At 46.6% G+C, this 26,195-nt stretch overlaps 1 protein-coding gene across 1 annotated transcript in view; it reads right to left on the reverse strand.

Annotated features, from left to right (window-relative positions):
• Window positions 1–22,752, reverse strand: part of LOC147605190 (CRM-domain containing factor CFM2, chloroplastic-like) — an 81,472-nt gene extending 58,720 nt beyond the window's left edge. Inside the window, exons 1-6 of the mRNA XM_086794165.1 lie at window positions 21,685–22,752; window positions 20,693–21,488; window positions 20,438–20,568; window positions 20,061–20,351; window positions 19,806–19,962; window positions 19,413–19,705 (exon numbers count right to left, since the gene is read on the reverse strand). Of these exons, the coding sequence (XP_086650291.1) occupies window positions 19,413–19,705; window positions 19,806–19,962; window positions 20,061–20,351; window positions 20,438–20,568; window positions 20,693–21,488; window positions 21,685–22,644 (2,628 nt within the window). The 5' untranslated portion in view covers window positions 22,645–22,752. The remainder of the gene's footprint in view (window positions 1–19,412; window positions 19,706–19,805; window positions 19,963–20,060; window positions 20,352–20,437; window positions 20,569–20,692; window positions 21,489–21,684) is intronic.
• Between the last annotated feature and the right edge of the window lie 3,443 nt (window positions 22,753–26,195).

A 26,195-nucleotide genomic window follows, 5' to 3' on the forward strand; every position in this document is an offset into this window, starting at 1 on the left:
GGACAGCCAGTATTGCTTTCTCTCTCTTTCTCCCTCTGCTGAAGAGTAGACAAGGGTTGGTTTCTCTTGATACAAAGGTGGACAGAGGTTGGTTTTCCATGAACATAGACATCATGTCGATGGCGTTCAACTGATGGAACTTTCAGCTTCTCTTTGATTTGGGTTCAGGACTGTTTTGGAACAGTTTATGGGCTGTTTTTGTGTGGCTGCAAATTCAGCTGTGTTTGGGTTTTTGGCTACAAGTACAAGGTCATTTGGTTATGTTTCTTGGCATGGGAGTGAAGCAAGCTCGCATGGCTGCGTGCTCATGGAGCAGATTGTTTTCTTCCTGCTAAAAAGGAACAGTGGGACCTACAGTTATGGGCATCTCTATGTTGCCAGATGTTTCATGAGGGAACAGGTAACTAGATGTATGGAAACAGGACAGAAGTTTCAAAAGGGAAACAGGCCTAAGGGTTTCATGTGGAAACAGATAGTAGGTTTTCTCGAAGAAACATGTTTTTGGGTTTCTCCAGGAGATAGGTCACATGCAGGCAGAAGGTACAGGAATGGACACATGTTTGGTACAGCCTTGCTACTGATTGGACAGGGGACAGGGAATCCATGACAGAGATGGATAGTACCCTTGGAAGGTAGGGAGGGTTTGTCCAGGTGTGTCGACTGTATGGTATGTTGTGCTGTGATACTCTTTTGCGAGACAGTTTGGGAGTCTGTGTTGTGATGCAGAAGCACTGGATGTGTCAGGGTGTGATGATGTTCATAGTGTGAGAGGCTATGGATGGTTGTGGCAGCCTTGATCATGGGAGAAAGCTTCTGTATGCAAACTCAATGTGAGAGAGTCTTTTGATATGAACAATGGCTAGACTTGTTTGTGGATGCCGAGTGGACAAGAAGCCAGATGCAGGTTCTTTGCAGGCTTCAGGGGTTCTACTGTGACGGCTGAGTTCCCAGCCTTATATTGTAATCAAAGCTCTTATAATCAATTAAAGAAATACCGCAAGGGGCGCCACGGCGATTTGGGGCCAATCGGTGTCCGTGTACTATTTGCAGGAGCACTCTAGCTCCCCCTGTTTGTTTTCCTTTTCTAGGTCCTCAATGGTGTTGAAGTGTTTTATGTGCGAGTGTTCGTTCCACCGCCCTTTGGTATCTGAAGGCCGGTTTACAAGGTTCCAATTGATTATAAGAGCTTTGATTACAATATAAGGCTGGGAACTCAGCCGTCACAGTAGAACCCCTGAAGCCTGCAAAGAACCTGCATCTGGCTTCTTGTCCACTCGGCATCCACAAACAAGTCCAGCCATTGTTCATATCAAAAGACTCTCTCACATTGAGTTTGCATACAGAAGCTTTCTCCCATGATCAAGGCTGCCACAACCATCCACAGCCTCTCACACTATGAACAGCATCACACCCTGACACATCCAGTGCTTCTGCATCACAACACAGACTCCCAAACTGTCTCTCAAAAGAGTATCACAGCACAACATACCATACAGTCGACACACCTGGACAAACCCTCCCTACCTTCCAAGGGTACTATCCATCTCTGTCATGGATTCCCTGTCCCCTGTCCAATCAGTAGCAAGGCTGTACCAAACATGTGTCCATTCCTGTACCTTCTGCCTGCATGTGACCTATCTCCTGGAGAAACCCAAAAACATGTTTCTTCGAGAAAACCTACGACCTGTTTCCACATGAAACCCTTAGGCCTGTTTCCCTTTTGAAACTTCTGTCCTGTTTCCATACATCTAGTTACCTGTTCCCTCATGAAACATCTGGCAACATAGAGATGCCCATAACTGTAGGTCCCACTGTTCCTTTCTAGCAGGAAGAAAACAATCTGCTCCATGAGCACGCAGCCATGCGAGCTTGCTTCACTCCCATGCCAAGAAACATAACCAAATGACCTTGTACTTGCAGCCAAAAACCCAAACACATAGCTGAATTTGCAGCCACACAAAAACAGCCCATAAACTGTTCCAAAACAGTCCTGAACCCAAATCAAAGAGAAGCTGAAAGTTCCATCAGTTGAACGCCATCGACATGATGTCTATGTTCATGGAAAACCAACCTCTGTCCACCTTTGTATCAAGAGAAACCAACCCTTGTCTACTCTTCAGCAGAGGGAGAAAGAGAGAGAAAGCAATACTGGCTGTCCCCACGTGTACGCCCCTGTTTCTCCTGCAGTCCCCTCTTTTCAAGAGAGACTCTCATGCCCTGTACAACCCAGCACCTCTGCAATCCATCCACGTGGAGTCCATGCAGACAGTCTCTTTGCGCCAGCTTTTCACCAGGAAGGGGAAGAGATCTATGCTCTGTTCAGCCCCTGCCCGACTGTCTTCTCCTCCACGCAGCCCACCTGTACCTGCAGTCCAGCCCACGAGCAGTCTACTGTACAAGCAGTCGTACAGTATTGTACCTGTTGTCGTACTTGCCTGCGCTGCCTGTTCCAGCAACCTGTACACGCCTGTACCTGCACAACCAGATCTATCCAGCGCCGACTGCAGCAGAACTGTCCAACAGCGCCTGTTTCTGTCCTGTCCGTACAGTCGTACAGACCTGCATGTATTCTCCTGTGCGCAGCCAGCATGCAGTCCACTTCTCTCAAAAAGCACACGCTTCCTCAAGAGATAGGCGCCTCTTTTGCCTGCCAGCCCCTCTTTTTCCCAAAAAGCACACGTGGCCCCAAAAATAGCATATGGGCCACGTTTTTCTTTAATGAAGGGCTTTATAATAATTTTTAAAGGTTTTTAAACCTTTGTCCCCACCAAAACCCTTTGTCCCCATGGGTTATGAGAGACTTTAATCACTTGGCCCCCTTCACACTTGGGGTTATCCACATACAGGCTCCCTTTTTGACTCCAACCTGATGCTATTCACACTGTCCACCATGTCCCCGTGCACATCCGCATCTTGTCCAGAGAAAAACACAGGGTCATGACATACCCCCCTCTTGAAAAATGGCAAGCGTCCTCGATTGCACTCAATGGCACAGTAAAGCATCTTATGAGCAAAGACTCCCCATATGGCAAAAACAATGGCCTTCCAATGCATCTGGGTGATAAAATAATCATCCTGCACAATAAGCCACACTGTCCTCTTGCTTGTTCCTTCAGCACCTACAGCAAAAGGCTAAAACCAAATGGAAACACGTTAATTGTGTTAGCCAAAAACAAAACCATGCATCATTCTACATATGACACACATATGCATGACACACATGCATTCGCAAACAACAATATGCTCATTAAAATGCTCTACCTACTCCAAAGTAACAGTCTAAGGGCTGCTCGCAAGCCTTACGCCCATGGGTATCCCACAGGACCCACGACTGAAGGTAAAACATGAGCATATGAAAGCACTCAATGCATCCAAACACTACATCCACTAAGTACTTTCCCACATATGTCTCATGGCCATCCCGCAGGAGTTACACCCAATGGTGCATCCATGAACATAATAAAGCACTTGATGTATCATACCAACATACATGCAGCACATGACACAATGCAGAGTATTTCCCAATGTATTCTCAATGGTACCAGGATCCAATGGCACCAGAATACAAAAATACCTCTACCTCAAAAAAGTGTATGCATACATGCACAAATAGAGTTCGATCCATATTTCCATGAACCAAACCAACTCTAGGACTGCTCGCAAGACTTATGTCCTCCATAGAGTTATCCATAGTTGCAGTTATAGTTCCAGGTGCGCGCGACTGTGAACCATACTCAACCACCATCTCCTGTGACTAGTACACAATATCATAGAAGTCCCATAAGCAGATGTACTGTCAGCCTCAGTACCTTCGGGTGAATACAAAGATGTCACCAAGCGACTCCTAGATAACGAATGAGCCTGTCTGTAACAACAAGGGAGCGGAGGTGCTACCCCCCTCTTGAGCATCAGGCAATGCTCCAGACCTATGCTCTGCTGAACCTGAATGAGCCGTAACAAGAGTCGACTCCAACTCAAAGGCATCAAGATAAAGCTGCAAATCCTGAGGTGAATCTGCTAAGTCACCCTCCTCCATCCACTTCGCATCCATCAGTGAACCTCCTCCATCCACTTCGTATCCATCAGTGAACAGCTCTTGAACTTCACAGGATAGCGACGGGAAAACTTACCCTGTACCTTTCTTTCCTTATGTGCCAGTATATGCTCAGGAATAAGAACCTCGTCAAGTTCCTCCACTTCCATCTGAGCCTCATCTGATACATCCTCAGGCACCCAAAACCTGCTTGCACTCCACCCAAGTGATAAGCACAAGTCCTCGATGAAGCATAGTAGATCACCACTGCTAAACATAGAAAGAAACTGTCTTCCGAACCCATGAAGCCTCTATGAAGATACCACCGGTGACAAACTGTCGAAAGCCATAGCCTTCAACGCATCTCCTGCACCATAACACTTCAACTGCTTCTTGTTCCTGGCCGACTACTTCTTGTCCTTGGTGTCTTTTCTCCTGAGCTTCATCTTCAGCTCTTGCTCTTCACCTCATATAGGAAAAGACACAAAATCCTGTACTATGTCCTGCACTTCCTTTTTCACTTTCCTCATGTTAAAGCTTTTAATGTGACAACCACGGGCTCGCCTCCTTGAGAAAGTCGACGATGTGTCCCAGCAACGGAACCTTGTAAACCGGCCTTCAGATACCAAAGGGCGGTGGAACGAACACTCGCACATAAAACACTTCAACACCACTGAGGACCTAGAAAAGGAAAACAAACAGGGGGAGCTAGAGTGCTCCTGCAAATAGTACACGGACACCGATTGGCCCCAAATCGCCGTGGCGCCCCTTGCGGTATTTCTTTAATTGATTATAAGAGCTTTGATTACAATATAAGGCTGGGAACTCAGCCGTCACAGTAGAACCCCTGAAGCCTGCAAAGAACCTGCATCTGGCTTCTTGTCCACTCGGCATCCACAAACAAGTCCAGCCATTGTTCATATCAAAAGACTCTCTCACATTGAGTTTGCATACAGAAGCTTTCTCCCATGATCAAGGCTGCCACAACCATCCATAGCCTCTCACACTATGAACAGCATCACACCCTGACACATCCAGTGCTTCTGCATCACAACACAGACTCCCAAACTCTCTCAAAAGAGTATCACAGCACAACATACCATACAGTCGACACACCTGGACAAACCCTCCCTACCTTCCAAGGGTACTATCCATCTCTGTCATGGATTCCCTGTCCCCTGTCCAATCAGTAGCAAGGCTGTACCAAACATGTGTCCATTCCTGTACCTTCTGCCTGCATGTGACCTATCTCCTAGAGAAACCCAAAAACATGTTTCTTCGAGAAAACCTACGACCTGTTTCCACATGAAACCCTTAGGCATGTTTCCCTTTTGAAACTTCTGTCCTGTTTCCATACATCTAGTTACCTGTTCCCTCATGAAACATCTGGCAACATAGAGATGCCCATAACTGTAGGTCCTACTGTTCCTTTCTAGCAGGAAGAAAACAATCTGCTCCATGAGCACGCAGCCATGCAAGCTTGCTTCACTCCCATGCCAAGAAACATAACCAAATGACCTTGTACTTGCAGCCAAAAACCCAAACACATAGCTGAATTTGCAGCCACACAAAAACAGCCCATAAACTGTTCCAAAACAGTCCTGAACCCAAATCAAAGAGAAGCTGAAAGTTCCATCAGTTGAACGCCATCGACATGATGTCTATGTTCATGGAAAACCAACCTCTGTCCACCTTTGTATCAAGAGAAACCAACCCTTGTCTACTCTTCAGCAGAGGGAGAAAGAGAGAGAAAGCAATACTGGCTGTCCCCACGTGTACGCCCCTGTTTCTCCTGCAGTCCCCTCTTTTCAAGAGAGACTCTCATGCCCTGTACAACCCAGCACCTCTGCAATCCATCCACGTGGAGTCCATGCAGACAGTCTCTTTGCGCCAGCTTTTCACCAGGAAGGGGAAGAGATCTATGCTCTGTTCAGCCCCTGCCCGACTGTCTTCTCCTCCACGCAGCCCACCTGTACCTGCAGTCCAGCCCACGAGCAGTCTACTATACCAGCAGTCGTACAGTATTGTACCTGCTGTCGTACTTGCCTGCGCTGCCTGTTCCAGCAACCTGTACCTGCACAACCAGATCTGTCCAGCGCCGACTGCAGCAGAACTGTCCAACAGCGCCTGTTTCTGTCCTGTCCGTACAGTCGTACAGACCTGCATGTATTCTCCTGTGCGCAGCCAGCATGCAGTCCACTTCTCTCAAAAAGCACACGCTTCCTCAAGAGATAGGCGCCTCTTTTGCCTGCCAGCCCCTCTTTTTCCCAAAAAGCACACGTGGCCCCAAAAATGGCATATGGGCCACGTTTTTCTTTAATGAAGGGCTTTATAATAATTTTTAAAGGTTTTTAAACCTTTGTCCCCACCAAAACCCTTTGTCCCCATGGGTTATGAGAGACTTTAATCACTTGGCCCCCTTCACACTTGGGGTTATCCACATACGGGCTCCCTTTTTGACTCCAACCTGATGCTATTCACACTGTCCACCATGTCCCCGTGCACATCCGCATCTTGTCCAGAGAAAAACACAGGGTCATGACAGATAGGTACAAAGCAAGACTTGTGGCTAAAGGCTACTCCCAGAAAAAGGGAATAGATTATGAAGAGACTTTTGCTCCTACTTCGAGAATGACCACAATAAGATCAGTGATTGCATTGGCTGCCCATAAAGGATGGAAAGTGCATCAATTGGACATCAAAACTGCATTCTTAAATGGGGATTTACAGGAGGAAGTATATGTAAATCAGCCCATTGGTTTTGTAGTTCCTGGTGAGGAACATAAAGTATGCAGGTTGCACAAAGCATTGTATGGGTTAAAGCAAGCTCCAAGAGCTTGGTATGATAAGATACATGCTCATCTAACCAGCCAAGGTTATGAAAATAGTCCAGCTGAAAGCACATTGTATGTGAAGAAAACCGATGCCGATATTCTCATAGTCATCTTGTATGTAGATGACATGCTCATTACAGGTACAAGCAAAGCACAAATTTCAGATTTCAAAGCTGATTTGAAAGCTGAATTTGATATGTCAGATTTGGGGCCTTTACACTACGATCTCGGCATATAGTTTATGCATACAGATGATGGCATTGTTATGCAGCAAACTAAGTACATAAAAAGTTTGCTAAAAAGGTTTCACATGGATGAATGTAAGCCCATTTCTACTCCGGTAGAACCAGGTGTACGGCTTACTATGCATGATATTGGAGAGCCTTTTGAGGCCGGCATTTACAGCCAGGCAGTGGGATGCCTCATTTACTTGTGTAACACGAGGCCAGACATATCTTTTGGAGTGTCTTTGTTGAGCAAATTCATGCACAGCCCAGGCACAAAGCATTGGCAAGCAGTCAAACGCATTTTTCGCTATCTTAAGGGTACCCTGGATCTTGGTTTGTTCTATCTCGGGGGGGCAGCTTGCAGCTTTATGCATACAGTGATTCAGATTGGGCTGGTGATTATGATACCAGGCAATCCACCAGTGGGAATTGTTTTTGTCTTGGCAGTTCATGCATGTCTTGGTTGAGTAAAAAGCAACCCACTGTTGCTACATCTACTTGTGAGGCTGAGTACAGGGCAGTCTTTACAGCTACAGTAGATTGTGTATGGTTGAGGAGACTATTGGCTGATCTTCGTGAGTGTCAGCAAACACCCACCACCATTCTCACTGATAGCCAGAGTGCTATGGCCGTGGCACGAAATCCAGTATTTCATGCACGCACCAAGCACATAGAGATTCATTATCACTATGTCAGAGACAGGCTACATGCAGGGGAGATCAGTTTATCTTATTGCCCTACACAGGATAATGTTGTAGATCTATTCACAAAGGCTTTACCTCGAGAAAAGTTTGAAGCTTTCCGCAAAGCTTTGGACTTACTCTCATACAGAGAGTGATTTGCTACCTTGTACAGGTTCACATTTCCACTACAGGGGGGATTTGTAGGCATATGCTCACTTATGGTAGTGCTATGTGTGAACGGGGCTTGACCAAGGGCACTTTTTCCCATGTGGTTTTTCCCCTTGGACATCAAGTGTGAAAGGACACATATAATATTTTGTACTTCTATATTATATGGATGTGGCACACATGCAAGGGTTGACTTGCATGTTGTGGATACCACACTTTTGGCTCTCTCTCTCTCTCTCTCTCTCTCTCTCTCTCATTTCTATGTGTGAGCTTCTCTACCCTGCACCTAACCCTAATGTGCAGGTTTGTGTGTGTGAGTGTGAGTCCAACACCCAACGGGTGGACCATTGGGACTTCGTGCGACTGATGGTTTACTTGAGCCTTGGGACCCTGAAATCCCAAAAGATTGGGCACTGAAGACTTGACGAACAGTGGACCAGGACAGTGTACTTGGCCACTGAGAATGGTGCAGGACAGTGTGCCTAGCCATAAATGTAGATACACATTTGTGAATGTCCCTGAAATGAAAAGTCACTGTATCATGACCACATTACGTTTTATGATGTGGTCACGAAAGAGAATGTTGGTCAGATGACCTGAAGGAATGCTTTGGGCATATCTCCTAAATTTTAGGAAAAACTGCTATTTTTGGCCAGTTGTCCCGATCTGGAATCTGTTCGCGTCATTATATCAAGATTGATGAGAGGAATAATAAGTGCTGAAGAAGTGATGTCAAATTGTGAACGAGCCGAGATATTTTTAGCTGAGAAGGTACGATGTGGGAAAACAAGGCATGAGCGCCAAGTGTCAAATTTTGACAAAATTTCCTTCTACAGAGAAGCTGGCGCCCAATTTCCACAAAAAGGGAGTTGTGCTCTCATTTTTCAGCTATGGTGGATCACAAGTTGGCCAAGGAATGCAAGCTTTTCCCTTGTTTTATGTAGAGTGGTGCTTTGTCTTGCATAATCACTCTGCCTCAATTGAACAGGGGCAGGTGTAGCTAACTGCTACACCCAAGCAGGAACAGAAGAGGGTCATAACCTCTTCAAGCAGGTGTTCGATTCAGCCCTGTTTAGGGGCTGTTTTTGGACTGTTTTGCAAGGGACTTGACGCCACGATTTAGGGCAACTGTGCCCAAAGGTTAGAGGATGGTACAGAAAGTGAACAGGAGCTGGAACAGGACCCAAACCAGTGCTGTGCAGAAAATTACAGTCCGCTGTAATTGACTGTTTTGGGCTTATTTGAGTGGTAGAAGGCCAAGGAAGAGGACCAGGGACTTGGGATTTTGTTCAGGGAAGGTTTATGTACCGAAATGCTGCCGAAATTTCCTTAGAACAGGGGTTTCTTGGCTGTGAATTGCTCTTGTAACTACAAATACCATACCCTTGTAATTTCCTTTGAATTAATTGATAAATAAATACCGAAAGGGGCGCCGGACTTCGGGGCCAATCTCGTGTTGAGCGAGGGAGCGAGGATTCTGTTTGTGTGTGTGTCGTAAAGTCCAGGTATTTAATTGAAAGAATTACTGCGTTATGTGTCCATAACCCGGTTTCAGGAGGGGACAAAGGTTTAAAAGCCTTTAAAAATAAAAGAACCCCTTTTAGGGGATATCGTGGCCTTTATGCTATTATGGGGGCATATACTTCTTTTAGAGGGAGTCGAGCTACAGCTTCAGCCGGGTGTGCTTTTTCAAAAGGAAGGGCTGGCGGGCAGAAAAGGGGGGGCGCCTATTTTCTGATAAAGGTGTACTTTTCTCTTTTGGAGGGGCCAGCAAAAAGCTACACCCGCAGGAGCTTCTAAATCTCTCTCTGGCGACTGTCGGCCTAGACTCCACGTGGATGGACTACACGTGAGCTGGACAGAGGAGCAGGGTTGAACAGCAGGCTGGCAGTCTGTTTGCAGGTGGCACACGGGGGCTGAACAGCACGTGGAGGCTCTCCCTCTCTAGCTACAAGTCGGGCCAGCAGACGGGGGTGCTTTGTCTTTGACGGCTGGTCACCAAGGAGCGCAGGTGGGCAGACTGCAGGGCAGCGTACAGCTCAGCAAGCTCACCCACTCTCTATCTCCCCTTTTGGAAAGCAGCCAGACTGCAGCGCTCTCTCTCTCTCTCTCTCTCTCTCTCTCTCTCTGCTGAAAAGCGGACAGGTCTGCAGGAAGGGCTGGTCGGGCAGATGCCGCAGAGATACATGCTTTACTGGCTTGGAAAAGAGGCTGGTGGGCTGGCTGCAGGAAGCGCCCAGCCAACAGATTCTCACGCCCCCTCTCTCTTGAGAGGAGGCCGGCTCTAGGAAGTGCAAGACTGTTCTATCTCTCTCTCTCTCTCGCCCACCCCTCCCGCTGCCCCCCTTCGCTCTTCGTTCTCCCCTCCCGCTGCCTGCCTGCGCCCCCTCTCTCTCTCTCTCTCTCTCTCTCTCTTCGCTGCCCGCCTGCGCCTCCCCCCTCCTTCCCTGTTTCGCCCGTTTTCGCCTGTTTCGGCCGCCCTGCCCCCCTCGCCCCTACGCCGCCCTCCCCCTCTCTCTCTCTTCGCTGCCCGCCTGCGCCCCCCCCCTCCTTCCCTGTTTCGCCCGTTTTCGCCTGTTTTGGCCGCCCTGCCCCCCTCGCCCCTGCGCCGCCCTCCCCCTCTCTCTCTCTTCGCTGCGCGCCTGCGCCCCCCCCCCCCCCCCCCCCCCCCCCGCCCCCCCCCCCACCTTTTCCCAGCCAACCTTCCTCAGGCCCCCAAGGCAGCAACATAACTCTCTTCTCCTCTCTTTCCCCCTTTTCCCTACATGACTTGAACCCCCCCCCCCCCCCCCCTGTTGCTGCTGTTTTGCTCCTGTGTCATGGATTAATTTTCAGTCCATTGACTGTGGGAATCTGCAAAAAGTCATGACCAAGACCGGGTTTAAAGAGGAGCTCGTGAAGATGGAGGACAAGCTCGGCACAATTATCAAAGAAAACAAGAAGATGGTCGACTCTTCCGTCACCGCAATCATAAACCGCCTCTCCAAACTCGAGAAGGGATTTGACAAAATCCAAGAGCTCGAAGAGAGATCTTCCAAGCAAGAGGCTGAGATTTCAGCTTTAAAGGAGGAACTAGTGGAGGCCAAATTGCATGCTAAGAGTCAAGCGGCTGAAATCTCAGCCCTCAAAAAAGAGTTGGCAACCACTTCAAAAAGCAATCTTGAGGATGGAAAATTTCAGCCCTCCTTTCTTGAAGAGTTGAATACCATCAAGGAGCAAATGAGGATCATTCGAGAGGAAGAGGAGCAACATAAAGAGAAGACATCTTCATGGGTGGAGGTGATCACAAAGACACAAAAGAAGATGGACGAGGCGGAGAAATGGATCGAGGTCGCCAAGAAAGGGAAAGGTAAAGAATCGCCACCCATCCCCACTCCCACCATCATCAACATGACCCTTGAAGAGGAGCAAAGGAGGAAGACCCAGGCCTTACATGTACGAGTGTCCGGTCTAAAAGACCGTGATGATGCGGAAGGGGAAACCAAGGAGCTCTTCTCTATGATGGGCATTGAAGCCACGCACACAAAGGCATGGAGAGTGGGAAAGAAGAGAGAAGGTAGTGGTGGCGAATCTTCTAAGGAGAGAGCACTTATCATTCGTTTCCCCTCCATGGAAGCGAAGAAGGACTTCTTGAAGAGACGTCCTACACTCAAGAAGACGGGAATATTTCTTGGAGATGACCTCACACTCTCGCAACTTGCTCACATGAAAGAAGTTATGCCAGAGATAAGGGCAGCCCGAGAGAAAGGGAAAGTGGCCTTCTATAGAGATGGTAAGAGTGGTGATTATGGAGAGGCGCTCTTCATGACGGCGCGAGACCTATGGGACTACACTCAAAGTTGCTACTTGGAATTGTAATGGATCTCTACGTCTTGATGTAGGGGCTTTTGAGGATAGTTTCACTGGGAGGGACATCATCTTCTACTGTGAGACGCATCAGGCTCCTGGACAGTCCATGCCACATGTTAGTGGATACCCATGGGAGACAGCTTGTAGACAGGAGACTCGTTCAGAGCATAGAGGACGGGGCTCAGGAGGAGTGGCAGTATTGTTTAGAGAGGAGCTACAGCCACTGATACATATAGTCCGCAGAGATGAGCAGGCTAGGTACATGTGGGTTAGACTGAGGCCAGAGACGGGCAGATATCTCTACATTGCTATATGCTATTTTGCTCCTAGTACATCAGTGTATGCATCACCTAGCGGGCAGTCTCCCTTTTCTATTTTGGATGATGATATTTGGGAGTTCTCCAGGGATGGTGACATCATTCTCCTGGGGGACTTCAATGCCAGGACCGCCCATAACCAGACAGTATTTTATGATACCTCAGAGGAGATGTTGAGGGAGCTTGATGTTAGGGACATGGGCCTATCTAGACTATCACAGGATGAGGAACATACAGTGTATGGGCGGTATTTGATAGACATGGGGACTCCACATGGATTGGCCATCCTGAATGGCCTACAGAGATTCCCGACATCGGGCGGTTTCACTTGCTTTCCACATAGGCATGGTGCTAGTACAGTGGACTATGTTATGGCTCAGCCCAGTCTCATTCCCTCTTTTCAGGATTTTATGGTAGGCACTAGGCCGGTTGGAATAGCAGTGGATCATGCTATCTTGTCCTTCACTCTCACATTTCAGTTCAGCACCGCTCCATTGGGACAGGTCTCCACACACACTCGTTATACCTTTACGAGGGAGACTGACACCGTGTACACGGATGAGATATACAGACGCTTATGTGCCGGGGAGCCGGGACGGCCATTAGATGAGCTCACTCAGATATTGATAGATACGCTTCATGCTGCAGCATTAGAGGCATATCCCCATAGTCAGCCTACACGGAGACGATCTTGGAACATGCCCCCAGAACAGTTGGTATGATGAGGAGTGCAGAGAGATGACGGTCAGATTACAGAGAGAGGTGCTCATGGGTGTTACCACTCACAAACAGTCACGGATTACCTTCCGGCACCTAGTGTGACGGAAGAAGAGGGCTTATCTTGCTCAGTTAGAGAGGGATTTGTATCAGTTATTTATGAGTCGGGACTCAGGCGAGGCGTGGAGACTATTTCATGAGCATTCACCATCACCAGCCATTACCTCCACAGAGATTTGGGGTGAGTATGCAGCATCCCTGTACACAGCAGCAGGACAGCCGCCCCTGCCAGACCCATCGGAGCCATGCCCAGAGACATGTGCTTTCTTTACTGCTGAGATGGTAAAGAAAGCTATTGACAGGATGAGGACTGGGAGAGCATATGATCATGATGGTTTGGTAGCAGAGCACTTTATTCATGCCAGAGATATGCTTGCAGAGCTTATTGCTATGATGTTTAACCGAGCCATGTGTGAGGGTTTTCCTGAGACTTGGAATATGTCCACGATTGTGCCTATCTTCAAGTCAGGGGATCCCATGCTTCCTGGGAATTATCGTACCATCATGATTGGTCACACATTGGCTAGATTATATGCATCTGTTCTTGAGCAGGAGTTGAGTAGATGGGCAGAGAGAGAGGGCATACGTGCATCAGGGCAGGCAGGGTTCAGGAGAGGTTTCTCCACTCTTGACCATATCTTGACACTCAGAGCTATTATTGAGGAGGGCAGATTATATGGCAGGAGGATTTATTGTTGCTTTGTGGATTTCCGCAAAGCCTTTGACACAGTACCAAGAGCCAGATTGATGCGCAGACTACAAGAGATGGGAGTGCCCACAGAGCTGATTTGGGGAATCATGGCTTTATACAGGACAGTTGTGGGACAGGTACGTACTACTCAGGGTATATCTGAGATGGTTCACTCCACTATTGGAGTGAAACAGGGCTGCCCCCTTTCTCCCACCTTATTTGGGATGTACGCGGATGAGGTTTCAGACTATGTAGAGCGGGAGGGTGACAGAGGAGCACAGCTAGCAGGGACATGGATTCCGCTGTTATTGTATGCTGATGATATTGTGCTAATCTCAGATTCTCCAGAGGGGATGCATTGCACACATTTGCACAGGACAGTGGATTGTCTGTTAACCTTGGTAAAACCAAGGTGATGGTGTTTAACACCACAGCACAGTGGGTTAGGAGGTCAGTACCCACCTTTACATATGGTCAGGAGACAGTGGAGTATACAGATGCATATACTTACCTTGGTGTGGTTTTCAGTGGCCCACTATTTTCCTTGAGGAGAGCAGCGGAGACCAGATTGACCAGAGCTTATGTAGCATTGGGGAGACTAGAGAGGATGTGTTCGCAGGTTCAGTTTCACGAACCTCGAACAAAGCTCCGGCTCTTTGACACTTTGGTCACTTCAGCCATGCTGTATGGAGTGGAGATATGGAGACCCTCAGTGGATCACCACAGCCGAGCTGGTAGCACTGATGGATGGAGACATATGGAGAGGCCCTTGGTTTCTATGATTTCCCGGATGATTAGGGCCAAGGCCTCCGTACCACATGATATTATCCGTGCAGAGATGGCTGCCCCCCCATTGGTGGTAGAGGCACTCACTCGATCAGTCTCCTTTATACATAGCACTTGGGCTCTCCCTAGAGACAGATATGCTCGCTTAGCCCTAGAGTCTTCACGACAGTTGGCATCACAGGGAGACGGATCATGTTGGTATGCACAGATGACAGCTTGGTTCCAGTTGCATGGCTTTAGTATGGAAAGGCTACCTCCATTTCAGTACTCTCTGGATGCACCCTCCCTCTCTCTCACACGGGCAGAGATTACCAGACTTATCAGGCAGGACTTGATTCAGCTGGACACTAGGAGGACATGGATACAGCCGACACAAGAGCTTGGTACGAAGATGGCTTTCTATAGGGATCATCTTCTCCAGCTCACGCAGGATGGGTTTGTGATTAGACCCAGCTACATGGATACTCATCTTTCTCATGGGGTACGGTGTGCTATTGGTCAGATGCGCACATCCTCACACCAGCTAGAGATTGAGACTGGCAGATTCAGAGGAGTACCAGCTGAGGCCAGGATTTGTCAGCTATGCCAGATGGAGCCAGAGACAGAGTTACATTACATATGTCACTGTCCAGTATATTATGAGATACGAGGCCATTTTCACTGCCTGTTTAGAGAGGGTTTCGGACCACTTTCTAGAGTCATGAGATACCAGGATCAGAGATGCCTCGGATTGTACTTGCTGGAGCTTCGTAGACATAGAGAGGGTCTCTTGAGAGGGACGGGATCACAGAGGGAGACACACCTACAGAGGCAGATTACAGACTTCTTTCGACCAGAGATTGAGCAGTCAGGCCAGCAGGCATTGCAGCTAGCCCCAGAGTATAGCCGCACTAGAGGTACACTGATTGATCGGGCTATAGAGCTGGGGCGGTCCAGGCGCCCCAAGATGAGAGGCCCATCTCGACACCGGCGGAGACTACAACAGAGGATCAGGACCATACTAGCACGGCATGGGAGACGTCCAGTCAGAGTACTCACCATGGAGAACATTGAGGATATCCGCCATCGAGCTTACCTTTGTTGCTAGAGTTTTCCTCCCAGATGTTATCCATTAGGAGCTCCTAGTACCGTACTTTTCCTCACAGTTATTTCAGTTTCAGTTAGTTGTTTTTAGCTTTTCTTACACAGACATTGTATCAGATCCACCAATTGTTGTAACCTTTTTGGTCTCATAGGTCATTTTGGCCTTTTGAAGACGTTAATATATCATTTCATTTCATTTCATTTCTCTCTCCCATGGAAGGCGGCGCAGGACTGCTGGCCATTGCAGGAGGGGAGGCGCAGGGCTGAACAGGTCTTTCTCTCTATCTCTCTTTCTTTTGGAAGGAGGCGGGCAGAAGGAGGCGCAAAGCCAGGACTGTTTTGAGATTGTTTATGGGATGTTTTGGTTGGCTGCAAGTACAGGTCATTTGAATGTGTTTCTTGGCATGGGAGTGAAGCAAGCTCGCATGGCTGCATGCTCATGGAGCAGGTTGTTTTGTTCCTGCTAGAAAGGAACAGAGGGACCTACAGTTATGAGCATCTCTATGTTTCCAGATGTTTCATGAGGGAACAGGTAACTAGATGTATGCCGTTGTTGGCACTGTTGTTGAATGGTGCCATGAATGGTTCTGTATGGAAACAGGACAAAAGTTTCAAAGGGAAACAGGCCTAAGGGTTTCATGTGGAAACAGGTCGTAGGTTTCTCGAGGAAACATGTTTTTGGGTTTCTCCAAGAGATAGGTCACATGCAGGCAGAAGGTACAGGAATGGACAAATGTTTGGTAAAGGGCAGGGGACAGGGAATCCATGACAGAGATGGATAGTACCCTTGGAAGGTAGAGAAGGTTGGTACAGGTGTGTCGACTGTATGGTATGCTGTGCTGTGATGCGAGTTCTCTTTTGAGAGACAGTTTGGGAGTCTGTGTTGTGATGCAGAAGCACTGGATGTGTCAGGGTGTGATGCTGTTCATAGGGTGAGAGGCTATGGATGGTTGTGGCAGTCCTGATCATGGGAAAAGACTTCTGTATGCAGGACTCAATGTGTGAGAGTCTTTTGAGGTGAACAATGGCTGGACTTGTTTGTGGATGCCGAGTGGATATGAAGCCATGATGCAGGGTATTTGCAGGCTTCAGGAGTTCTACGGCTGAGTTCCCAGCCTTATTGTAATCAAAGCTCTTATAATCAATTAAAGAAATACCGCAAGGGGCGCCACTGCGTTTTGGGGCCAATCGGTGTCCGTGTACTATTTGCAAGAGCACTCTAGCTCCCCCTGTTTGTTTTCCTTTTCTAGGTCCTCAATGGCGTTGAAGTGTTTTATGTGCGAGTGTTTGTTTCACCGCCCGTCAGGCCAGTTTCATCTATTCCATCCAGTCCCCTAGCCCTTCATGCCTTCTCCCTAAACACTTTCTCCGGTCTTCTTTTCTTGAGTATTGAGTCTAGCACTCTCGATGCACCCCTTGGAGGATCATCTTCCCTTGCAACCGTCGCCTAAAAGCCTTTCCTGGTGTGCCCCGAGTGGCACCCAACTCACACGACTGCCATTCCCCTTGGGTCTTGTGGAACACCACCAACCAACCTCTTGGGAACTTCTTCTATGTCTTGTGTTCCTTTCCTTGGACTGTGCACCTTCGTCTGGGACTGAATCAATGTTTAGCCTTGCTGAGCCTGATGCTTTGATACCAATGTCACATGGAGAAGCTCTAGGAGTCTTCTTTGAGCCCTAAATACCACCCCAGAACAACTTGATGCAAAACGCAAGCAAGAGAGATGAAGAGAAGAGAGAGAGATAGCTGAGTTTCAGTATATTCGTATAGTACAAAAAGGTACATTCATGGCAAGCCCTTGGCTTCCCCTCAAAAGGCGGTAAATCACCTAGTCTAAACCCTATTCTATGACTCAGCCCATGGAGGACTGAATGAGTGTCAAGAAGCCTAGCCAAGCCTATTTATAGGCCTTGAAAACAATTGTGGGCTGGCCGACACAGTAGGTCCCCTCAACAAGTCCCCCAAGGGCCAATATGCTGCAGCCAACAGAGATTTCTCTTCATGAAAACTGGCCGACAGCCTCCTGGGTATTCCCACCGCCTTTCTGCCCACGCCTAGCTGCTATAGCTCCAGAATGTAGTCCAAAAGTGATTCTAATCTTGTTCTTTATCTTGTTGCCCTTCAAGGATCAGCCCTGGGATCAGCATGTACATGTGCATGCACATGACAAACATATCGTGGAGTTATGGTTCTCCTACACGTGTGCTTCTCTACCTTGTGTTCTTGCACATCTTGTCTCCTGCACGCTACTCCACTCCAATACCGGCAGGAGCATCAAACACCTTGGGAGGAGTTTTTGCCGTTGGTGGAGCATGCCATCAATGATTCACTCCAGACTTCGACGAAGATGACTTCTTTTGAGGTGGTATATGGTCGTTCAGTCGTTAACCCGATGACCCGAGCACTTGAGACTTTCATAGGCCATTGTGGTGCGACTTGCGTTGTGCTCGATCTACATCAGAATCTGCAGCAATCATAGGAGAGATCTGGAAGTCTTAGACAATTCTGGTCCGTGAAGCCAACAAGCACCGTTGGGATAGCCACTTTTTTAGGAAGGAGATTAGGTTTAAAAGAAGATTCATAAACAGAGACTCCAGCAAATCCGGGAAGTTTCTGTCAAACTTGCTTTGAAGAAGAAGGGTCCTTTCGAGATCATCAAAGCAGCTCAGTGGTGTAAGTTCTAAGCTTGAGCATCTGAAACAGCACTAATTACTTCATTTGAGTAATCCTCTGGAGTACCATGGCCCACAGTTTGTTTCCCCGCCTAAGGACGATAATAAGCCCAAGCTAGTGGATGATGGGGTTCTTCAAGAGGTACTAGTGCCATAACAAATGGTTTATCAATACAAGTGTCATGTGCATGCACATGGACATGCTAAATCCCCGATTTTGCAGCAGATAAAGATTAGATCAAGGCTCATGCCAGGGCCAGATACACACAGAAGTGGGCTTAGATCCCTGTCGGCCAGATTCGTAAGGAAGTATGAAGCAGGTCGGCAGCATATATGAATAGATGTGATTTTCTGCTGGCCAACTGCTGGTCGACCACAGTTGCTTGGGCATGCCATGGACCTATAAAAGGCTAGGCCATGGGTCATTGTAGCTATCTCACTCCCCTAGGGAGTAGGTCTTAGATTAGGGCTTTTTGTTATCCTTTTGGGAAGGCCAAAGGCCACAGATGATGTACCCTTTTTGTACTCTAAGAATATATTGAAATTGCAGCGATCTCTCTCTCTCCGTATTCTCTGTCTATGCTGATTGTTCTTGCATCAGGTGTTCCTATGCAGTGCTTAGGGCTGCAAGAAGACTTGCAGAGCGTCCGCATGTGACAAAACCAGAGAGGCTTTCACAAGAAGAAAATTCACTCTCCTCAAGTTTAAGGGGTATTCCATACAGCAGGCTGTTTGGTTTGATGAAAAATCAGTTAGCAGACAAAGTTATTGCAACCTTATCAGGAAGGCATACAGCTATCAGCAGCTGCATACAGCTAACAGCAGCTGCAGCTTAAATGAGGGAAAGTGTGACACACCTGCACAGTACACTCAGGATAAGTAAAGCCGGGACTAAACCTGGTCAAGTAGACAGGCAAGAATTTCTTTCTTGCTTTCATAACAAGACATCAAAATTTGTATACAACAAACAAGCCTGAACGATTGGAAGCATGTATGCTCTATGGAAGCCATAGAGAAATTTCAGATACCATCCACATAATGAAAACCAAGGGATGCGACCAGAATTGATCTCTATACATACTACCTGCATGCTTGCCAAAACTCACCATCTTAATGTGATAAACAGCTACGGTACAATGCATGAAACCTCCGTTGGCAAGATAAAAGAATGACTTTCTAGAAAAGAGAAAATGTGATGGAGGGGAGGGTGGGCAAGGTGGTGGCCTGAGTTCTGCCTTTCACACCTTAAAGGATAGGGTGGGGGTTCAGATCAGGGGTTAAGTGCATACCGCACGACGCTGCATTTCCAAGGACCTCTCAAGTGCCTTTTTCTTGGTGAGAAGATTATACGGTCGCAACAGTGACGGCCGCTGGTAATTTTTACCACGATACATTATTATTGCCTGACCTTTGGATGTACTCACTACAGCTATTAACACCCCTCCACTTTCATATTCTAGCATCCTGGCAGTCTTTTGTAGCTGCACTGGATCCCTCTCCTTCACAATAAGTTTGACCAGCTCCCTGTGCTTCCAATGCAAATGCATGTTCTCCACTAAACCGTCAAAAACTCCACGCCTACCTGCCACACCATCAAATGGATATGCGTTAGTTGTAGGACACAAAGCCTGCTTCAGGCATTATGAAGGGTGTGGCACCTTGGTATCGGCACAAAAACCCACCAACAAGGAGAAAGGCAGGCATCTTCAACCCAAGTCTTCGATACATAAATCTCTCTTCCTCCGTAATGGTTTCTGAATCAGTGGGCCGATCAACAGGCGTCATAAACAAATCTAGCTTTTCAAGCTCTTGCTCTGCCTTTTCTTTCTTCTCTACTGCCTATCAAAGTCATAAGCTGGGCATTAGGCATCATGGTAAAGCATTGAAAACAGACACCCTCTACATCTGGATCCCAAACACAACCACTTTAAGCTTACCATAGCAAGCTTTCTTTCCAACTGCCATGCCAATGTAAGCCGCCTAGACTTTGTAGCCTCTTCTTTAACTTTGTTCTGTTCTTGGAGTACTTTCTCTGTTGTGACAGCTGTGCTTGGTTGAATTCCAATGCTTTTGCATTCTCCTATGCTTTCCTCTCCTTCCTTTAGGGTCCTCAACAATGCTGTTCGCTCTGTAAGAGCAAGAGCCACCTGTTTAGGGAGAAAATCCTTCCCTCTGTAGAGAGTTATGAAATATTTATCTCGAGCAAGAAGAACCCCTCCTGTGAGTCGCTGCGCCCATTGAGAACAACATTACTAAAACAAGATCTTTATTTTCACACTGCAGAAACTCAAAAATTATGTAGAATGTTTCTAACCTTTAGCTCCTCGGCCATTTTTTCACTGCTCGTGTTTTGTACACCCGTCTTCACAGCAATCTTAGCAACCTCGCTTCTTTCCCACAGCTTCAGTATAGCAACAGCAAGACCTTGTTGACCCCTGTTCCTGCCTTCCTCACAAAAAATAAATAGAGACAAATCACTCAAGGATAATGCATATTGACAAAGACCATAAAACCTCCACAGTCAAATCTCTGAGACAAACATGACACTGGTATTTTCTAAAAGAAATACCTAGCACAAAGTGAGGGGCTATGGGCCGAACAAGCCTACGAAGATTGGTCTGCTCGTGGTTGCTTAGCTTTGGTTTGACTCCATAAGGGAGAAGCCTGTATGGAGGTCTGTAATTGGGAACAGTTGGAGGAAGTAGGTCTGCATCCACCGGAGCTGGTTTCAAGCCTGTCCAATCCTTGCATCGAGGTCCCAAGCCTTCCAGGATGCCCTCAACTTCCATTTCATACTCTCTGTCAATGTAAGGATCAGGTGTCACATTTAACCTCCTGATAGTCTGTACAATTCCCAAATCCATGTTCTCATCGGCCTCATCCTCCTCCTCCTGATCAACTCCTGTTACATTGGGCTGGAGCATGATGCTATTGGCCTCGACTTGGAAGTCAACAGTTGTTTCACTGATTTCATGCAAAACCTCATCATCTGCTTCATTCGTATCATGCAAGGTGTTCTTGGCATGCGCATTCATGAGCTTTCCTGGAGGGAACAAACCTTGATCAGTGGCATCATCTTTCTCCTGATCAATGCCTGTTACATTAGGTTGGAGCACAGTGCTCTTAGTGTCAACCTTGGAGTCACAGGTTGCTTCATTGACTTCATGCAGGACCTTCTTAACATCTGCTTCATTCGTATCATCCGAGGTGCTCTTAGCATGAGCATCCAAATGTCCCGAAGAGATCAAACCCTCCAGCTTTCTCTCCAAGCTGCTCGAGACTCTATTAGCCATGTCGTAATCGCTGCCTCTATAAACCACGGCAACACTCCCAGCTCTCCAGATGACCAAGCCTCCAGTCTTTCTCTGGTGAAAAAAAAGAAGACCACACAGAAATCAGCTTACTTTCAGTGTCCACTTCACACTAAACAAATTTGCAACACACATGCACCAAAAGGAAAGGTGTTTCCACACTTGACAAGGAAAAAAGGAGCAATCTTAACAGACAGCATGGCCCCATTTACTGTGTAAGATTGGTATGTGAGGTTTAAAAGATGCTAACCTCTAAATCACTGTGTATTTTCATCATGTTCACTACTGCCGACCCACATTTCACTTTAACCAGCTCACACGAGCGCCATCTTCCCATGATACCGTCGGCAATGTTGTCTGTGACTCCTAGCCTTCCAACCCTGACCGGATTTTGCAATTGAATGCCGAGAGATCGTAGCCTTCTCAATTGGTCTGGAGGGATTGTAAGCTCTGCAAGAGTTGGCGGTTTCACCCTCTTGTTCTCCTCCTCTTGTTGATCCTGGTCATCAAACTCCCATGGGAACTTGGTGTCTAGGACCCCTCTGCCAGGTGCTGGGACAGGGTGATCTGGTGTGCTCCAGTAGTTGCCAATGGAGAAGAGATTCTGGTTGGGTTTGGGAAGGAACAGCTCACCTGCTGTACGGCTCGGCGAAAAGCCACCACCTTCAGCCTCCACATTCCGACAAGCTGAAATGTCTGCACCTTCTTTCAAATGATGAGCATCTACCTGTTCTGTAGAGTCGAATGCTTTCTGAATGTCACGCAGTTTCTCCAAAATCCTCGCCATGGCGGAGCGCTGTGCAAGGGCATGTGTGCTACTCTCTGCCCTTGCAGCATCCTCACCATTGCAGCGTTCATCTTGCGGCCCGATTCGCTGTTGCCATGGCGCAGGCGAGCGACCGTGAGGATAATGCGCATCTCGTGCAGGTGCATGCTGCTTGGCTCTCTTGTGGGAAGGATTCCATGGGGGTGAGCTCCTGCTTTTTTTAACGTTGCCCTTAAAACGCTTTGCGCTTTGCGAGTGCTGACTCTGCTGCGAGTCCTGCTGGACCTCTGCGATATTAGCGGTAGCGAGCCTGAAGGTTCTGTTGCGCCACTGAGAGTGCAGAAATAATGGCAAGCAGGTGTAGGGGCCTGCTCCGCTGACGAGGGATATTGATGAATTGCGGGCGTGTTTTTCTGCTAAAGCAGGCACCGGGAGCAGCGCCATCGCTGGACCGACAAGCAGCAAGAGCTATCTATGTATGAAGAATCTAAGACAAAACTCTCCGGTGTAAGCTTGATCATCGCCTTTTAGATCCTTAGAAAGTGTTGTAGTACTTTATAAATGAAAATTTTTGGCCATAAAAAACTCCCAAATCAGTAGTTTTGAGTGGAAATCTCCAACACTTAAAAGGATAAAAATTTTGAAAGATTTTCCTAAGGTTTCTATACTTTCATATACCTTGAAAAATATATATTTGCCGACCCGTTTATATTTATACCATCACAATAGACTCTTATTTTTTTCTCGTGGCTATGTGCAGAGCACCCTTGCACTTACATGCTCACTTGACCCTATTTCTAAAAACAATGTTGCACGCTCTTCATTGGTGGCACCCCTTTGTAATCTAGAGATCCGTATTAAGGTGTATTAGATATCAATATCCACCCTCACTCTATTTTGTAATGGGTTTAGACAGCTCATGCTTTGTAAGGCCCCCATTATGGGGAGGAGCTAGTTGACCAACTTGACACATAGGCTAGTTTAGACACCACATGGTGGCCTTAGTCAGATAGTGTTAGTAGTTCTAGCATATTGTAGGCTACAAGCAGGTGCGAACATGTTGCCAAAAAACGAGACGCATCGGGTAGTTAGACTTTAGCCTTGGACACCGTGTCCAGACATTACAAGGCCCAAGATGGAGCCCGAATGGCCGTGGGAGATAGAGAAATTGTATAATGATCTCTATGGGCCAAGTCTACGTCATAGAGAAATTGTATAATGATCTCTATGGGCCAAGTCTACATCATAGACCATGGCACCAACTATGATCGTCGCAGACCTATGTGGTCTACTCATAGCCACCCCATGTCTCCACACCTATATAGCTGCATTATGGAGCTGCATTATGGCTCATCTCCACCTGCCATGGGTGTGGAATGCACCCATCCTTATATCTTTGCCTATTGCAATATAGTATTCTATTGTACTTAAGTTGTGTTTTTTTAATAGATCCTACATTTTGTGAGTGTTATAAGCTTGCACCACCATTGTAGGTGAGCCTAAGTGCATCCTTATACAAATCAAGGAGCATTGATGACACACACACACTCCATGTGACTAGTATAATTCATGTGATCCAAAATGCTATGATCCATGTGACTAGCACTTTCCACATGTCTAGCCCATGTGGCCCATGATAGGGCATCTCTACCCTTTTCCACATATACTTTTAACTCCCATCCTCCATCACCATATTTCCAAGACTCCCCTTTTATGAGGCCCGACCCACCTATGTGTTGAGATATCAAGGTCAACTAGTGCTACAGACATTGATGAACCACTTGGGTGATAGCTTCCGTACTTATGCCACTTGCATGGCTGGTGAGATTATGGTTGATATGTCACCGATGGACGACAGGTTGTTTGACAGCCACTTTAGAGTGCTATAGTTATGGCATAGTTATAGCGCCAGCTTCTCATGCAGTCAGGTTCACACTATGGGGACAGAGCTTTGTAAGTTATAGTAGGAGAGTTCTTTTCCTTATAGTAGTATATACTCTTTTCAGGCTGACATGAAATACATTATGTACTTGGAGATGAGGAGGCAGAAGAAGCTCGTAGGCTAAGTCACCTACTTTCTTTGTAATCAGATATGGTCCACAATTTAAGACTTATGTTCAAAGGTGTTAACCAGACATCGAATCAGCAGCCACTATGTTGATTTCCACGATGCCAGACTCTCGTCTTCAACGTCAAAAGTTACCGGCTCCGTCTTCATTAATGGCCAGCACTCACTTGCCTGCAGAACCGGGCACCAACCAATCCTCTTGTGCATCAAGTTCGTCATCAACACTAGGTAGTTAACTGTGTTTGTGTGGGAAGTGAGAATAACACATTAGTGCAAGCTTATGTTTGTGGTAAACTACTATTCTCTATTTTTTTAATAATTAGTGTTGGTACACTTTTAGTTTATGGTTGTAGAGAAGAGAAGAAGATAGAAGAAAATTTAGCCATCCATCTCTCTCTTATGGCTTGCTCTCTCTTGTGTGTGTGTGTGTGTTTTCTTATAAGGAACTCAACCTTTTCCTCTCCCCTGCATTCTCTTTATGGTATCAAAGCTGTTGTTCATGTGAGAGCTAAGGAGGCCAGAATAAGGAAAGCAAGGAAGCAATACACAGGTAAGGTTATTTGCATCTCTTTCTTTCTTTGATTTTGGAGCAACACCTTTGTTAGCTGTGAGAGCTATAGGAAGTTAGGGAAGTCATTGTCTCAAATTAAGGCATCCTCAAGGGTGAAAGAAGAAAACCATATTATGTGGAGTTAATTTCTTTAATTGAATTTTTTAATGCATTTTTGCAAGATTCGAATGCGTTTCGACCCTCGTTTTGGCTCTGCAAGTTTTTCACACACACTCTGTAAAAGTATCAATTCTAATTGTATATGCCCAATTTCTAGTTCGACGCAATGTTACAACCAAAATTTGATTACAGGATGGTCTATGCAGAGAATCTAAGTATTCCAAGGATTGTCGAATGTATGTGTATGTGACTGGTTCACATACAATTGCATTATAAGAGATTTATAGTACCGCACTGTTGGAGCTTTGCAAGTTTTTCACACACACTCTGTAAAAGTATCAATTTTAATTGTATATGCCCAATTTCTAGTTCGACGCAATGTTACAACAAAAATTTGATTACAGGATGGTCTATGCAGAGAATCTAAGTATTCCAAGGATTATCGAATGTATGTGTATGTGATTGGCTCACATACAATTGCATTATAAGAGATTTATAGTACCGCACTATTGGAGCTTTGCAAGTTTGTTGCAAGTGCATAAGTTTTTTACCAAGCACTATTTGGTAAGTTGTTGTAAGTAAAGATGCCTGACAGACTTTTTCACAAATTAGCTAGATAAGAATAACTTCCATGCATGGAAATTTAAGATAACCAATTTTCTTATGGGAAAGGGTATTGGGAATTCATCACAGGTGATGAAAGGGCGCCATAGATAAAGAGAATGTGGGGGAGAAAGAGAGCTTGAGTTCCCTTGTAAGCAAATACATACACAAGAGAGTGCAAGACACAAGAGAGATGGATGGCTGAATTTTCTTCTATCTTCTTCTCTTCTCTACAACTATATAGCTAAAAGATAAGAGTACATACATAAAGGGAAAATACTCTCCGACAACAACATACAAAGTAGTCAGTCTATAGTGTGAACCCGACTATATGAGCTAGCGCTATAACTATGCTATAACTCTAGAACTCCAAAGTGGCTACTATGCTATAACTATGCTATAACTCTAGAACTTCAAAGTGGCTGTCACACAGCCTGTCATTCACTAGCAGCATATCAACCATAATCGCACCAATCGTGCTAGTGAAATAAGTGCGGAAGCTATCACCCAGGCGGCTCATCAATGTCCACCGTAGCACTAGTTAAGCTCGATATCTCAACACTACCCCTCAAGCTCAACTCCACACACTGCACTCCAAGTAAGCTCCTAAACATGTGGAGCTTCTCTCTGCCCAATGCCTTTGTGAATATGTCA

Source organism: Cibotium barometz, chromosome 60 (assembly GCF_041138505.1).
Source record: "Cibotium barometz isolate CiBa-2024 chromosome 60, ASM4113850v1, whole genome shotgun sequence".
In the NCBI taxonomy this organism is placed as follows: Eukaryota; Viridiplantae; Streptophyta; class Polypodiopsida; order Cyatheales; family Cibotiaceae; genus Cibotium; species Cibotium barometz.